The sequence below is a fragment of the Miniopterus natalensis genome, chromosome 6, assembly GCF_054644295.1.
Source record: "Miniopterus natalensis isolate mMinNat1 chromosome 6, mMinNat1.hap1, whole genome shotgun sequence".
Taxonomy (NCBI): domain Eukaryota; kingdom Metazoa; phylum Chordata; class Mammalia; order Chiroptera; family Miniopteridae; genus Miniopterus; species Miniopterus natalensis.
This window is the reverse complement of record NC_142086.1, coordinates 67,525,787-67,542,996: the sequence shown is the minus strand read 5'-3', so window position 1 is coordinate 67,542,996 and position 17,210 is coordinate 67,525,787. Positions and strand designations below refer to the sequence as shown.

Here is a 17,210-nt window from a genome sequence, read left to right as displayed (position 1 = left end):
TTTCTCCTTTCAAATTTTTCAGTTACCTTCTAAAGACTGAGATATCTGACATTCACTATCCTCAGTGTTTACTGATTTTATTCATTTATTTAGTCCGTTCTTATTTACTCAGTGTAATTAATCTCCCAGCCCCGCTGGTCATCTCCTCCACTCACCCCCTGGTTGGGGTGCATACCGGAGGCAACTGATTGATGTTTCTCTCTCATATCCATGTTCCTCCCTCTCTCTCTCCCTCTCCCTCCTTCTGTCTCTAAAATCAATAGAAACATATCCTTGGGTGAGCATTAAAAAAAAAAGAATATTTGTTACCTGATGGATGATTATATTTATAAAGAAAAATGGATCAAAGAGGTGAAGCATTGTGTTTCAAAACCAAACACTGTCTACTTGATCTTCCACATAGAGTGAGTTCTTTATATAACCTCAGAAGCCTTTTTTTCTTGAGGCTGTTACCTCTCTGGTTGAACTATGCCACTCAGTTTTAGAGAACAGTATAACAGAGTATAGAAGTAGAACTTATGCAGGAATGTCTTAATAAGTACCTATAAGAATGGCTATAAGCCAACAGAAAATAATAGAACAGCTGCTACTGACAAGGTCTAATTGCATTAGCAGTATCATTTCTTAAAAAAAACTAGAGCTCTGGCCGTTTGCTCAGTGGTTAGAACATCAGCCCGCAGACTGAAGGGTCCCAGGTTCGATTCTGGCCAAGGGCACACACCTCAGTTGCAGGTTTATCCTCGGCTTTGGTTGAGGTGTGGGTGGGAGGCAACCAATCGACGTGTCCCTCTCACATCAATGTTTTTCTCTCTCTCTCCCTTCCACTCTCTCTGAAGGAACAATGGAAAAAATATCCTCGGGTGAGTAATAAAAAAACACAAAAAAACACTACAAAGTATAAATAAGTGGGCATGGTTTTCTCAGTCACCTTTGTAGATATTCACTGTGTCAGTACTTTTTGTGTTTAATTTCAATGCAGGTTTTACAATAAAAATTGACCAAAATGTTTGTCTATAGAAGCAATGAAAGGTGTAACTGATCAGAATGCTTTGTTCTGAAATTGTACATTTTTTAATATAAAAACACTTTAGAATGGGTATTACCAATTAATACTGCCCCCTCTTTAATCCAATCTTTCTTTTAGAAAGAAAATAGAAAGTGAAAGGTGATGGGTAAAAACATTATCTGAAAACAAAACTTTCAAACAAAACAAAACTTTCTGAAGTTGAAATATAAAGTAATAAAGAGGAGGGCAAAACTCTTGATTTCTTTTCTGCATTTCATACACAAACTCTATGTGTCAATGAAATATCTATTTTTCTTTCAGTTATAGTTGCTTCTTATTTCTTTTTATCTTCACTTCACTAGTTGTTTCTTGACATAATTGCTTGGCTCTTCTTTCATGATCCAGAAAGTCTTTGGGAAACAGGTTTTTCTCAACAAATACAGCTTTCAAAGCTAAAAAATGGTGAAGAAAGTGACATGTAAGTTATATTTGAAAAGGGACCCAATTAAATGAAATAGTGGGGAGAAAATATTCAAGTTTCATTTTATTTTTAAAAATTGTTTCTAAAACCTAGAGTTTGAGGGGTAAACTTTCTCTTAAGCTTCTGCTATTCCTTTGACTTCAATTTAAATTTAAAAGTTACATTTTAACAGAGTTAGTTCTATTAATGCATTTATATCATAATAGAGATCCACCATTTAACAGTAGAAGACTAAAGAAGATTGTTTTCCATTTTTGTTTTTTAATATACTTAAAACCTATCAAGGACTCATAAAAAGCCAAGAACAAATTATTCTGTATTGAAATAAGACAATTAAAATAATCAAAACACAGTTTGACTGCCTGCATGACTAAACCAGTGCATCTGCAATCACATCCTTATAAGATGCTCTGATCTGCAGAGATCTGTGGCTTCAGAAAAAAGAGCCAAATTATCCCCATGAGTGGTTATATTGTGCATCAGTGAGAAGTAGGAGGAAATTGCGCCACACATTCAAAAAAATAATTTTGGCCTTTTGCTTAATTTTATCACTTCAGCAAATGTTTATTGAATGTATATTATGCACAATGTTCTGTGCTCAGGCGTAAATGGGGCACAAATATAACTAAGTTGCAGGTTTTCTTTCAACTGGTAGAAAGGAGCAGTACCCAAATAACCAAAATATCATATACAATAGCATATAGTTCTAAGAGGATACAACCAATGGAAATTGTGGCTAAACATATAAAGAGCTTATAGCAATTTGCAGAAAACAGGGGGAAAGCTTTAAGAATTAAACGCTATTTCAGGGGAACTTGAAGTCCAGATAGGATTTTAATTGAAAACGCAAATCATGGAGGTGAGGATGGGTTAGCAAGGTGGAAAGGAAATGTCAACTACAGGGAACACATGGAATAAAAGTTTGGAAAAACAGGAACTACTATTCAGGTAACTCTAAATAATTTGATACAATTTAACAAAAACTTAAAATATATGAAGGCAATGAAGGTAGACTGAGCTTGGAGCTGGACTGGGGAGTACTTTAAATCCCAAACCAAGGAATTTGAAATAAACTATGTAAACACTGAGCAACTTCACGGTATAGTTCCATCTTTATACATTTAAATTGAAAACAAAACAAAAACTCTGTAGTTCCTATGCAGATATAACTCTATAAATCAATATATTTCCCCTTTTTCCCTTGAACATTATACAAGAACCACGACCATGAAGAAAAATAACTCTGCAAGTAAATTCCACGTTCAGCAAAACCCAAAGAGAGATGTAACCCGCAGCCTACAAAATATGCAGAAGGGCAGGCGAGCAGCTGAGACTGGGCAGGGCTGCCCAGAGTGAAGGGCGAGGGGGGGGGGGGGGCAGCCAGCGGCCGCTCAGCAAGTGTGGCGAAGGCGGGAAGGCGAGGGCTCGGCCCGCAGGAAATGCTGTCTTTCCTGTACGCCTGTGGTGTAGACAGAGGCGAACAAGGCCGGACACAGAAGCCCCCCTTACCTCCTCTGGCCCAGAGAAACAGGTGAGGGGAGGCGACGAAGAATCGCACCCGTGAGCCACTGTTGCTGAAAGCAGTCAGCCCCTGGGCTGTAAAATCTGAAGGCCACACTGATCACTGTCACAAGCTCTCGCCCCAGGATTTACTACAGATTTCAGGTCTAAGAAAAGCCAACTCATTCATCTCATTAATTAAAAGAGGAAATTTAAAAAATAAATAATCAGCGTACCATAGACACAAAGCTATTATAAGCAAAACTAAAAGCAAAACATGCTTTAAAGAGCAGCAAAGCTAATCAATACATGGACCACCGCCACTGGGTAAATATTGTTACTGAACATTTGTCGCAAATTAAATTTTAAAACCTGAAAAGGCTCTTGCTTCTATAAAGGGAGATCACAGAGCAGAAATGAAAAAACTCAGGGAAGAAACAAAGACGCAGCAGGAAGTGGTGAAATGTGAGCTGTCAGAACAAAGAACTTACAGGGGGAAAAATATTATAAGTGAGAATAGACATAACGGGGAACATGGAACGTATAAATGAGAAAAACAAAAATAATAAGGTGAAAATTTTAAAAAGAACAAATTAGAGAGGAAAATGACAGATATTGAAAAAAATAGATCCAACAAAGACATAAATGGGGTGAGTCCTTAAGAAAGCAAAGCAAAGCTGAACAAATATTGGAAGGTATCATGTAATGAAACTTTGCTCACATGAGCAACTTGACATAGATGGAAAGGACATGCAGTCACCCCTCGTGTTCGTCGGGGATCAGATAAGGAAGCCTGTGCTCAGGCCCCCTGTGTGCAATGAGGTGGTCGGTGAATATGACCTTCACACATCCTCCTGCACCCTTAAATCACCTCTAGATTCCTTACAACGCCATGCGGTGTAAACGTCAGGTAACTAGTTGTCATGCTGATTGTTCAGGGAATAATGACAAGGAAAAGGTCTGTGCGTGTTCAACACAGAATAGGCCTGACTACACAGCACATGTCAGCAACAATGTAACCTTTTTCTAATATTTTCAATGGGCAGTAGGTTGAATGTGGATGCCAAAGCCGCAGATACGGAGGGCTGGCTGTCCTGTGCGCCAGGAGTAACAGACTCCGAACAGTCCAAGGCAAGGCACAGCCTGGTAAAATTATTAGACTTTAGAGATAAAGGCAAAATTATTTGGCAGCCAGACAAAATGACCGAGTCACTTAAAAGGAGCGAAATATATCTTGCGTGAGATCTCTTCATGACAATGAGCGATACCAGAAGAGAGCGGAGCAACACCAACAGGACAATCAAGGCAAGAGCGTGCGGGGATGCGTTACCCACACTGCCTCGGATCTAGAGATGACAAAGCTCCCCCTCGCAGAGAACGCAGGCTGCTGTTCCCAAGAGATCTTTATAAGAAAATTATAACAAAGTAAACTAAGAAATGACCGAAGAAAATTTGGGAGAGTTGGCGCTGAGCACTGAATATATTTAAATGTAGAAGTGAGAACAAAATAGTGTGGCGTTTAGGATGACAAACTGAAGGTATGTGCCACCCGCCTGGCAATATAGACATGACACAATCAACAAAAATTGGGAGAGTAAGGGAGACGTTTACTCATGATAATAGTTAAGAGACAAACAACGTAAGCCAAATAATAATAATATAAGCAAATTTAAAACAAAAGGAAGCACAAAGAAAGGCCATATTATTAAATACATTGTGTAGAGGAAGAGGGGTAGGGGAATGGAGAAAGGTTCACTTCATTGTCACTCAGCATGGATCTCACAGTTACTGTCCTAGAGAAATAAAGGGCTAGAGGAATTATATGAACCCATGACTATAAATGTACCACTAGAAGAAACACATAAAACCCTCCAAATAAAGACAAAGAAAAAAAATCCCAGATCCAGTGAAAAACCTTCAAGTATGTATAAAAATAAATAGCATAAAAGAGCGTAAGAAATACAAAACCAAAATGTCTAACATATCAATAAAAGTAAATGTCAATTTCATGATTAAAAAAAAAAAAATTCTTTAGTTGGATCCAAAGCAACAACCAACACACATTTAAAATAAAGTGATTCAGCCCGGCCAGGCATGGCTCAGTAGTTGGCAATCAACCTAGGATCCAGGAGATCATAGTTCGAATCCTGGTCAGGGCACATGCCCGGGTTGCGGGCACGATCCCCAGTGGGGGGGTGTAGGAGGCAGTCGATGTTTCTACCTCTCTCTCCCCTTTCCCTTCCTCTCTCTGAAATTAATAAAGACATATTTTTAAAAATAAAATAAATAAAATAAAGTGATTCAGAAAATTTGAAATAAAAAGGTTGGAAAAGTATCTAGGCAAATGAAAACCAAAGGAAAGTAGTGCTCAAAATCCAGAATCATAAATGCATACAGAAACCCTCCAAGGAGACACAGAAACTCGTAATTAGGGTTGCCAGAAATAAATGATAATGGGAACTGAACCCATCAGTATTTGAACTGTGTGAATATGTGTGTTTTTTTAAGCAAAAATGAATAAACCTGAAACTACCTCATAATCGAAGCTACAAATGAGGACACTTTCCATTTGCCTGATACCACAGTAGGAGATAATGTGGACTTCTGTACATTAGCAGTTGATCCTGTCCCAGCTGACTACAGATTAGCACCTCAGAATCATAAGGCATTCTGAATGCCTTAGAGCTCTCCTGAGATTCTCAGTGGGAGCCAAAATGTTGCTTTCAAAATAAACTCTAGCTGTTTTACTGAGGTTTGTCTATGAACTAGACAAAACATTTTCTGTATTAATTAACCAGTTTTTAGGACAATTATACCAATAACTAACTGATAGACATTTGTAAGATCCTGAAAGGGACCACCTTGCTAGGATAATTCATTTTTTTGAGCTAAAAAACAGATGATTAAAAAATTCATATACAGGAGTGGATTCCTTGTTTTGGAGCATGAAGCTAAGGATTTGGGGGTCTCTCTTTAAGAAAAAGAATATAAAATTACAAATAATAAATTATTCATAAAAGTGGCTATTTATTTAGAATGAGAGAAAAAAAATCTCCACGAATTACTGGAGCTTATAGAGTTGGGTCCTTTTCTTCTGGGACCTCTTTTAAGAAAGGTACCTGAAATTAAAACCTGGTTTCTGCTCTTCACCTAGACACTCTAAAACTCCCAGCAACTTCCCTAACACACAAGAATCTATGTAGGTGTGGCCCATAAAACAACATAACCTTCATTGGTGTCATTGGCAATCTCCTTTACATGACAAAAACAATGTCAAAATTAACCAAACACCTTCCAAATGGATAAAGATAATCATTTCTTCTCACTATTCAGGGGAGCAACAGCTGCTAGGTTACTGGCATAATGTTTTCATATGATGTTGTGAGTGAGTCTGCAATGTAATATGATACATGGATGAAGCCACTAACCACTTATTGAACTTATTTAAGGTTATAAAAGGATGTCTGTAGCCTTGCTCTAATGACTTGTTTTCTTGATGTATTAACTTGGCAAGACTAAAGTCCTCAGCTGCTCAATTAAACACTAATCTAGATGTTGCTCTGCAAGGATATTGCTGATGTAATTAAAGTCCCTAATCAATGAGCTTAAAGTAAGAAAGATTACCTTGGACCCAGCATACGCTCTCTCTCTGGAGCACACAGGCACCTTTCCTGGCACCTTTCTCCCTTCTTCTTTCCCTTGGCACACTACCTTTGCTTTCTTTCTCCTAAGCTCCAGGGGCCCTTATTTTGCCTCTGTAACTTGTTTTCAGAGCCCATGCAGCCCAACTGGCTCACTTCTTTGTACTTCTGTGACTTTATAAATAAACTTTCTCATATAATTGGGGAGGGGAGGAAGATAATCCTGGATACCCTGGTGAGCCAGACTTATTCAGCTGGAAGGTCTCAAAAGCAGGGCTGAGGCTTCCCTAGGAGAGGAGAGAAATTCCACCACTGGACAACAGTTTCTGCCTTGCCAGCTCATCCATGATCTTCCCTTTATTTTGGACTTGGTCAGCTGCCCTCACAATCCTGCAAGCCAATTCCGTGTCATAAATTTCAATATATGGTCCTGCTGATTCTGCTTCCTGGAATCCTGACTGATGAGCTTGCCATGAAACACACTGTTTACCACAGAACAATTTCAAAGGGCAAAGTGTTCTCATTGAGACAAATAAACTAGCTTGCCAAGTTTCTGTGGTTTGTGACTGGAATCTCTTGAACACTCCTTGTAAAAAAAGTTTGTGTTTATTTAAAATATGCAGCTTATCTTAAAGCACCTTCACGGTCCCACACAGGTGCTAGCATAGGAACCTCAAGGGTCAAACTCCTTGCTTTCTGGGTCCCACAACTCACTTAGATCTTGGAGAGCAGTTCTCTTAGAGGAGTTAGCAACAGCCAATGGATATGGATTCACGGAGTCACATCCCTTCTTCAAATACTCTAACGGCTTCCCTTCACACTTAAACCCAGGCTACATGGTCTGATTCCCGAACCCCTCCAAACTCATCCTGTACCAGTCTCCATCTTCAACTCTCTCACTCTGCTCCAGCAAAACTGACCTTTCTGTCCCTGGAACATGTTCCTCTTATTCCCACCTCATCAGCTTTACACTTCTGTTCTCTGTCCTAGGAATATTCTGCCCCCAATTCTTTGGGGACTACTTCCTTCTTTCAGGATTGATCTCAAAAAGTAGAGAGACGCTCGCTGATGCTCCCCCTGACACATCCTATCACATTATCTTGTTCACTTCATCCATCTTATCACCACTATCCAAACTTATCTTCTTCTTATAGTTACATACCCATCATCAATTGCTCTCTTCCAGGTGATAAATTCAATGAGAGCAAAGAATGTGTCTGCCTTTATGCCTCGTATACCCTACTCCCAGCATCATGTCTGGTACATAAAGGTTTTCAACAAGCATATTTGTTGAATAAATGAAGAAGTGAATGAAGATACTTCCAGGCATGCAAAGGGGTGCCTCACACTTTGGAATTCTTGCATTCCAGAGAGCCGAGGGCTCGGCTCCCTAATGGTGATAGAAGGGTGGTTCTGGTATCATACATCCTATATCCATCCACTTGCCACAACCCCAGCTCTTCAACATCTAGCATTATTTGTAACCATTTACATTCACTATTTCCTGCCTGGGAAAGTATGACGGTCATACATCCATCACTTCATTTGTTGGTTGACTGCCTGACAAGATTTGTTATACTGATAACAAAAAGGTGTTTTTAAAGCAATGAAAATAAAAGATGTGGTGGTCATGAAGCTATTAAAAGATTTTCACTACACTGAAATGATTCAGTAATTTTCATGAAGCAAAGTAAATTTTCTGTCATCTGATTCATCCCTTGCCCCCTGATTGGCCACTAATCAGATGAACAATAGTGGCAAACCTCACAAAGGCACCCTGGCAAGAAGGGGCTAGGCGGCTACGTGAGCAGAGCACTGCAATGACCAGCTGTTGTTAGTCTGTGGCTGTGCAGTATTCTGAAAACCTCCTTCCTCATTTACATCCTGCATCCTAGGCTAAGTCCTCCAGGAAAGTGCTCTTCAAACTTTAATATGCGTAAAAAATTTTAAAAACCCCGCACACCTAGAAATCTTGATCAAATGCAGACTGTGATTCAACAGATCTGCCTCGAGTCCTGTGCTGCTACATTTCTGTCGTTTCCAGGTGATGCCTGAGCTAGTCCACTGCTCTAAATCTAGACTCCAGATCAATACTGTCAAGCTGTCACTCAGTTCAGCCATCACCTAGTAGCAGCCAGGCAACAAAGCCGCAGGACGGTGAGGATTAATCATGATGCTGTAATAGTCTTCATTTGACTCAAATTATTATTTGGGACCTGTAGAGACTTTTTTTTTCTTAAAAAAAACCCAAACACTATTTTTTTAATGGCTGTTTTAGGTTGACAACAAAAATGAAAGGGGGGTCCAGAGATTTCTTATAAATCCCCTGCTCCCACACATAAATAGCCTTCCCCATTATCAATATCACTTACCAGAATGGTATTTTTTTTACCAACGATCACTCTACATTGACACATCATAATCAGCCTAAGTGCATAGTTTACTTGAGGGTTGTATATTTTGGGGGTTTGGATGCAAGTATAATGATATATATGCCTTATTATATTATCATATAGAGTACTTTCAGTGTCCTAAACAGTTTCCTGTATTTCTCTAGTAGTCATCTCGTCTCCCCCGACCCCTGGCAACCACTGATTGTTTACTGTCTCCACAGATTTGCCTTTTACAAAATGTCAGATAGTTGAAATCATACAGTGTGCTCCTTTCCAGATTAGCTTTTTTCACTTAGTAATAGTAATATAAGCTTCCTCCATGTCTTTTTGTTTGGGAAACAGATGACAGCAAAGGACCACTCTGCTCTCTCGTATGGTCAGGTAAGACCCTCTCTCCCTTCCTCACAAGTCTAACAAGACTCATAGGTGCCTTGACCTGCCTCTATCACAGTTCAGGCCCCCTTCCTTTTCTCTGAGATGTTTCTCTTTAAGGAATATTCTCTCCATTGCAAACACCTAATTGAAATAGTCTGTGTGATTGCCCTATTTATTTTGTCTTTGACAGAACAACACCTAAACAGTTCCCCTGAGGTATCAGGAATGCAGCATTTTCTCTGCACTGGGAGTTTTAAAGCCTTTCTGAAAGGATGTGAATTTATTGGTGAAGTCTGACCCAGAGACTCTTCTAAGTAGGTTTTTGAATCAGGCATATCAAAGAGGGGTTTCAAGCTGTTTGAGAGTCTGCGGGGAACAACTTGGAAGCTAAAGAGAGAGTGTGAAAGATGTTTCAACTTGAAAGGGAAGGAAAGAGAATACAAAAGGACATTAAAGACCCAGTAGGTAAAACTAAAAAGTCACCTGGGGATTATGAAGTGTTTGAAAACTGTCCGGAGTTCCAAAGTGATAGTTTAGAACATTGAAAGTAGGTCTGGCAAAAAGCCTCTCATCATACAATTGCCAAATAACTCTGCACACTGTAATTATGGAGATTGCAGGAATGTGTGCGAAATGCAGTGCAAAGACTTAAGGGACACTCTGTAATGAGAGAGTGGAGGGGAATATATTGGCAATTGAGAATTTTTGAAGTTCTCTTTTGTAATAACAATTTTTAAATTCAGCAGTATTCTGCTGAAAATGAGACGAACAATTTCAAATAAAAGTGATAAAAATAGATAATATTATAGTAAAATGGCTGGTTTTAGAAATCAGCATAAGAGTAGGCTGCCTAGGGAATATAATTTATAACTATTTGAACAAGAAAGGCTGCACCTAGAAATATTACTAACATGGACACTTTGCATCTAGGGTCCATCTTTTACTAGCTCTGTGAAACTAGATAAGGTATTTAAACTCTTGAGACCTATGCCACAGGCTCCATATATCTATGTCACAGAGTGCCACAGACTCTTTATATAGAACAATAGGGACAATAAAAATTCCTATATCATAGAGCTGTTTAGGGGAATAATAATAAAATATTATCATTAAAGCAAATGCATCAAGCTCTTATTAGGTGTCCGGCCCTGTACTAAGGCTGTCACATGGGTTATGCCATGTAAAGGTCACAGCAACATTATGAGAATGGTAACTAATATGATGTCCATTTTTAGTTGAAGAAACTAAGGCACTGAGAGTTTAATTGACCTCTCAAGGCCATGTAGCGAGCAAGTGGTAGAGTCTTGATTTGGAGCCAGGATTATGCTGAAAATGGTGCCTTTATATCTTTATTGCTTTGAGTGTTCCATGTTGTATCCCCTCCATAAATGGAAAGTCTCCCGAAAGACGACTGTAACCATTACACCTCATAACTTAGTAGGGATAATGATTGTAATTTCAAAGGTGAGAAAAACCATGTAAAGAACCCAGAGTGGAAAGAGCATGAAGAGCAAGGTAAGATGGTGATATCAATGTATTGGCCCTGAACTCCAGAGCCACTCTTCACTGCTGGCTCTGTGATAACGGACCGGAGCCCTCTGAATATTTCTTTTGCCCGCTGGTGTGGTGTTGAGCTCTGTCACTAGAGGGCACCAGAGAGACACTGAAGGAGAAACGGATTTCTCTTCCAAGTAGTTGCTCCTGGACCCAGACTCCTGCAGCAGTTTCTCCAGCGCTAGGCCCCTACGGCATGACTTCCCCAGTTCCAAGCTCCTCCACCTCCAGACCCCTAGAATGTAGATGTGGCTTCTCCAGACCCCAGAGCCAGCAGCTTTGGCTGTCACCCTCTCAGGTGGCTTTGTAGCAGAGTGCCACCTGTCTGGCACCACCCAGTGAATGGCTTTCCATAACACCCCAAGAAGCAAGCAGAGGACCATCAGTGTGACTCCTCCCTGAGCGCAGCCTCCCCTGAACTCCCTGAATAGTTTTGCAGCAAGTTCTGAGATACGGCACCTCCCTGTGCATGGCCCCCCTGGCGCCCTTAAAAGCTGACTTCCAGCAAGTTCTGCCTGCTGGGTGGCCATCTTCCTTGGTCTCTCTGTCTCAGATCTTTGCACCTGCTATTCCTATATTCTTTAAAGTTCTCTTTGCTTCTTACTAGCCAATTTTCTGTAATGCCCATATATTATCAGAAAAAAGTGACCTTAAACATAAAATCAATTCTGAAACAAGCCCGTCCTGACTGTAGTTGCTCTTCAGTTGCCACTCTTTGTTTTTTTCTTTCTACTTTAGTCAGTTTCTTAGAAAAGTGTTACTTTTTTTGGTAGATGTCCCCTGGGCACTTCCAACTCAACATATTCTCAAAACGAACTCTAAACTACCTTCTTTTCCTGTATTTTCTCTCTCAATAATAGTCTCTTTTGTTGGCATAATCATCCAAGCTAGAAACCTGATAGTCATATATGTCTTCACATCTCATCAGGGGACATAATCCTTTAAATTCTTTTTTCTTAACATTTCTCATCTTAGTTACATCTTTTCTGGGGCCTCCTAATCTTCAAAATTATAATAGATAGCATTTAATGAAAGCTTAGTGAGTGGTGTTCATTGTGGTAAAATTAACTCAACTCCAAGAAGCAAGTGTCATTATCCCCCTTTTGCAGATGAGGAAATTGGGACTTAACAGCTTATGTAATTTATTGAGATCTGAGCAAGGAAGAGAAGGCACAGGAGGGCTCAAAAGCAGGTAGCTGGTTGTGAATAAGTTCCGGCCACTACAATGTGCCGCCTTCGATGGAGCCTCATCAGACCGCATCCACCACCAGCTTCCGGAAAGCTTTCTAAAATGCAAATCTGGTCATGTTGCTTTCCTGTTGTAAACATTTCGACAGGAGTTTTATTTCCGGACAGGATTTAATAGGTACTGGCAGGCCATTCTTTTTGTTGCACCAGATAGGAAAAACAACAAACCCAAAATAGCCCATGGTAAATTACAGAAATAAATTTTTAAAGCTATCAGAGGGCTGCGGAAGCAAAGATGATCACATTAAAATTCTAGAGATGGTAGAACCCTTCTTAGATGAGCTAAGATTGCCAAATATTTTCTTCCCTCTGGGGACTGATCATGTCTGGGCATTTCTGAGAAACAGGCTTACCATAGACAGAGAGACTATTCTAAGGGAAAGTAAAATTAGAAAAGCTTTTGATGACTGTGGGTTGGTGTGATGTGCTGGAATCGAGAGAAATTTCATAGCTGTGGCCAGTGTTCCCTGTAGGACGCATCCTGAGTGCTGGGGTGGTGTGGGAGGTGGAGGGTTGGGCTGGAGAGGCAGAGCAAGGTTTCCTACAGTCTTGCAGTACTTAGGAGACAATATCCCACTAACAGAAGAGTCTAAAGCAAGCAGATACTTGACATCAGGAGTAGTCTAAGTCTAGCTAGAGCTCTAACCCAGCACTGACCAAGGTCAGTTTCTAGTTGGATTAACGTGCTTGGCTCCTCACGCTCTCTCTGGAACTGAGGAAAAAGTAAATTATCTCTGGGAGAAAACAGCATTAATTTCAGTATCTATAGATCTTTTATACATAATTTCTGTCATACAATAGAAGTTGTACAAAAATTACAGGCCTTACAAAAAGGAAGGAAAATGTGACCAATAGCTAAGAGGGAACATAGACATTAGAAGTAGACACAAGGATCACGTAAATATTGATGTTAGCAGGCTGGGACTTTAAAATTACTATTATAAACACGTTTTTTAAAAAAAAAAAAAAAAAAACGCAGAGAAAATGTGGGCAAGCTGGGGGAAAACATGAGTACTTTCAACAGAGAATTAGAATCTATACAGATAAAAGGGATTCAAATGGCTTTATAGAACTGAATATACATACATATATGTGTGTATATATACATATATATGTATGTGTATATGCATATATATAATCTGAAATTGGGAACTGATCACACAGGTATAAAAGCAGACCAGCAAAAGACAGGATCCATGAATGCAAAGACAAGTCAGTATAAAATATCCAAAATGAAGCCCAAAGAGGAAGTAAAATGCAAAGTAGAGAAAGGGAAAAACATAGGGAACATTTGTGCTATAATGAAGTCCCACATGTGTGTAATTGCAATCCTAGAAGGACAGGAGAGTGAGAATTTTAAAGAAACAATATTTCAAAAGATAAGGGCTGAGAATTGTCCAAAATTGAAAAAAGGTACATTCAAGAATGCCTATCATCCCAAGCAGTATAAATACAGAGAGAAATGTATTTATACCCATTATAATAAAACTCCTGAAAACCAAGGATAAAGAGAAAAGCCTTTAAAGCAGCCAGAAAAGAGATAAGTTCAAAAAAGCAACAATAATATTAAGAGCTGGATTTTCAAAAAGACTATGGGAGTAAGGAAACAATGGGCTGTTATCTTTCAGGAGCTGAAAGAAAAAAAAATCCTCCTTATCTAGAGTTTTAAACCCAGTGAAGATATCTTTCCAAAGTCAAAATAAAATAAATACATACTTAAGACACTTAGAAGCTGGGAAAATTACTCATCAGCAGCTCCACATTATAAGAAAAATTACAGAAAATTCTTCAGACTGAAAAAAAATCTCAGGTGGAAACCTGGTACCACAAGCCGTAAAGAGCACAAGAAAGAATACTGTAAACTCTAGAGTAGTCACTAAGATTAATAGAAAGAGATACAAAAACCGAAGAATTAATAAAAGACATAAAACGGTGTAATTCAGAATATTTGATTAAAACATTATAATGGTTCCTCATTTCTGGTCAAATAAATGGCAAGGTCCTTAGCACACGGCAAACTAAGTGCTCCACAATCGGGGCCCCACCGACCTGTCTAGACTTGATTCCCACCATGCCCCTTCCAGGACCAGCTGCCTGGAACTGCGTGCAGCCGGCTCCCTCGGCACACACGTCACTCACGCCACCCATGTCTGCATACGCTACTCCTTTGCCAGGAATATCAGCCCCCTTTATTCTTACCTGAGTAATACCAACTTAACATTTAATATCCAACTCAGGCCTAATCTGGTTTCTTAGAAAAACCACCTACGACTCTCCATGTGGTCTCTATCTCTACCGTCACAGCCCTTGGTGCAAAGCATAATTATTTGGTTTTTTCATCTGCCTATTTCTCCAAAAAGTCTTCAAGATTCTTAAAGGCCAGGCCTCTACATGTTAGCTCTGTGTCTCAAGCATCCAGCACAGGGTCTGGCACAGAGCAGTCGTTCAATATCTACCTTAGGAAAGGTTAAATACATAAACGAGCAAATGTTATTTCAGTCAGCTAGTTGAAGCCTTTACGATATTATCACACAGAGGACATTACAATCTTCTGCCTTCCTCCAGACCTTGATTTCTAATAGCAACCAGTTCATCACACTCAACATGTTCCAGGCGTCGGTGCTAATGTGCTTTGTCAGACTCGTTAGCGAGTCACCGTCTGAAGTCAGCCACTGCAGCCAAGTTGCAGTCACTTGGGCTTCCGCCTGACTTCACCCCTGTGTCTTCTCTTACATTATTCCCTCGAAACTGTCTTTCTTCTCTCCTTCCCCACCCTGCGCACTGTGAGTCCCAGCTCAGGTGCGTCCTCCGCTCGGAATTCCTCCTGTGCCCAGCCCGGGGGAATCTGGCTCCTTCCTTGGGCTCCCGCAGAACCTCACCCGTGGTGTCCTGTGTCATGCACTCTGTTGCCCTCAGTAGTTTGCCTCTGTCTCTCCCTCAAGTCTGTGAAATTAAATGTGAGATTAAAAAAAGGAACTATTTTCACTTGCAGAGAAGGTCAAAAAAAAAAAAAGAAAAAAAGAAAGAAAAGAAAAGCTGGAGAAAATTTAAAAAGCTAAAGAGAAAAAAATGTCTTTGCAAAACTGTGTGCAAATTACAGGGAGTTTTCAAATGAACAAACCCTGGAGAAAATAAATCTCTTGTCTCTTGGAAAACGTATTAGAGTCTTTTCGGGAGTTCAGGTATTTCCATGAGCCACCCCCCACCTCCCCACACCCCCTGCGCATGGGGAGAGCTCAGCTGCGGCCGAGCCAGCGGACAGGCCCCCCAGGAGCAGGCCTCGGCAGGCCCAGGCCGGCGACTGCGGGCGCCCTACCCGCCTGCCAGGGGCGTCTGAACGCCTTCCTGCCTCAGCCCTGGCCCCGGCTCCATCAGGCTCCTCCCGGCCTGCTCTGTGTCCCGGCTGCTGGCCACCCTGGCCTAGCCCTCTGGGGCTTTTCCAGCTGTCTGTCCCCCACGTTCTCCCCTGTCTGGGACAGGACAGCAAGGTAAGCGCTCCCCGTATTTATTCTCAAAGATGAATCACGCTGGGGAAAAGCAGTGGGCCAGTAGGCCGAAAGCCCTTTTAGGTGCACAGAAGGTTATTTCGAGCCCTGATGTTTATGGATCATGTCTTTAAAAGAAACAAGCAGAAGCCATAGATGACCCTCGTGAGAGCGAAGAGATGATTATAAATTTGGGAAAGAGAACTCTGAGGAAAGGCAAAGGAAGTGATACTAATTTGACTGGAAACCCTGGTGATGAGGAATGACAACTGTACCTCCCTGACAAGTGGAATTAAAAAAGAAGATGGCCAGCTGCTGTCCCTTTCCACCGGGAGCAGCAAGGACAGAGGCCTGAACCTCAAGTGTGGACACAAGGAAACACCTCCCTCCTACAGGCTTATGATTTCTCAAGGAGGGGCCCGAACCCCCATCTCAGAGGACTGGAAAAGTTTAGAAACCACAGATCTCAGGAGATGGTTCGCGTGCGTCCTGATCCTTTGATGACTACAAGCTAAAACTTGCACTTCCATTAATTATTTTAAATGAGTTCCCTGCAGGGCCCATATGCTTTCTGAGCGCCTCGCTGAGAATCAGGTTGCTCTGTCTGCTCTCCCGCAGGGCCCCTCCGTATGGGGAGCATTTTTGTACAGAAATTATTCTTCAGATTCTTAGAAACTCCGAAGCCTATAACAGTCTGAAAAACAAAGCATCCTTTTACACATCTTGTTTCCAAACCCTGCGCAAGCATTCACTTGTATTTCCTAAGTTCAGCTTTCTTGTCATCATATTAGCCTAGCTCTGCAGCAGGAAGTCTCTAAAATACATTTTAAGTAGCCTTTACTTGTAGTGTTTTACATGAAAAGAACAAAACCAAGTCATCAGAGGCTCTACTCTAAGGAAGTCTTATGATGTCTCTTTCTCCGGAATCAATTTTGAAAATTAAGATTATTTGGAGGGAAGGCTTCCCATCCGTGGCAACTCATAACACATCTCCACGGCGTTCTGACTTGAGAAAAGGGACAAAATAAAAACATTCTTTGTATGTATCCCAGCGTGTTGGCCGGCCTTTCTGGGAGCACAGATCAGCAGCTGAGCTATAAATCTTAACAGTCAAACCACACTTCATTTCACTGCAACCCAGAAGGCAAACATGTCTTGCTTTCCTTTCTACTGTCTTTTTCTAACTGGTTGAGTTTGGGGAGAGCTGGTGGAAGCTGCGGACTTACTCTCAGAAAGCGACGGGAGCTCTGGAAGTTGGGGGCACTCCTCCGCCGGCTTGTCCCTGAAGTGTTTCTCAGGGTCTAGAAGAAAGGCTGGTTTATTCACTTCAGGTAGCTCTTTCAGGGCCCCGATGCTTAACGACCTAAATACTCCTTCACAGGAGCGGGTTTTATGGCAAGGTAGAAATAAAAGTACAGACAGTATTGTTAATTCCTCAGAAGGAGCCAGCACATTTCCAAGTTAACTTTTTTTTTTTTTAATTTAGCCTTCCTGTCACCCAGCTGGTACAGCTGCCGTCATCGGCAA

The 17,210-nt window shown here is 40.8% G+C and overlaps 1 protein-coding gene across 1 annotated transcript in view; it reads right to left on the bottom strand.

Annotated features, from left to right (window-relative positions):
* Positions 1-1,327: 1,327 nt before the first annotated feature.
* WDR49 (WD repeat domain 49) overlaps positions 1,328-17,210 on the bottom strand; it is a 109,379-nt gene continuing 93,496 nt past the window's right edge. Inside the window, 2 exon segments of the mRNA XM_087817821.1 lie at positions 1,328-1,458; positions 16,910-17,056. Of these exon segments, the coding sequence (XP_087673947.1) occupies positions 1,328-1,458; positions 16,910-17,056 (278 nt within the window).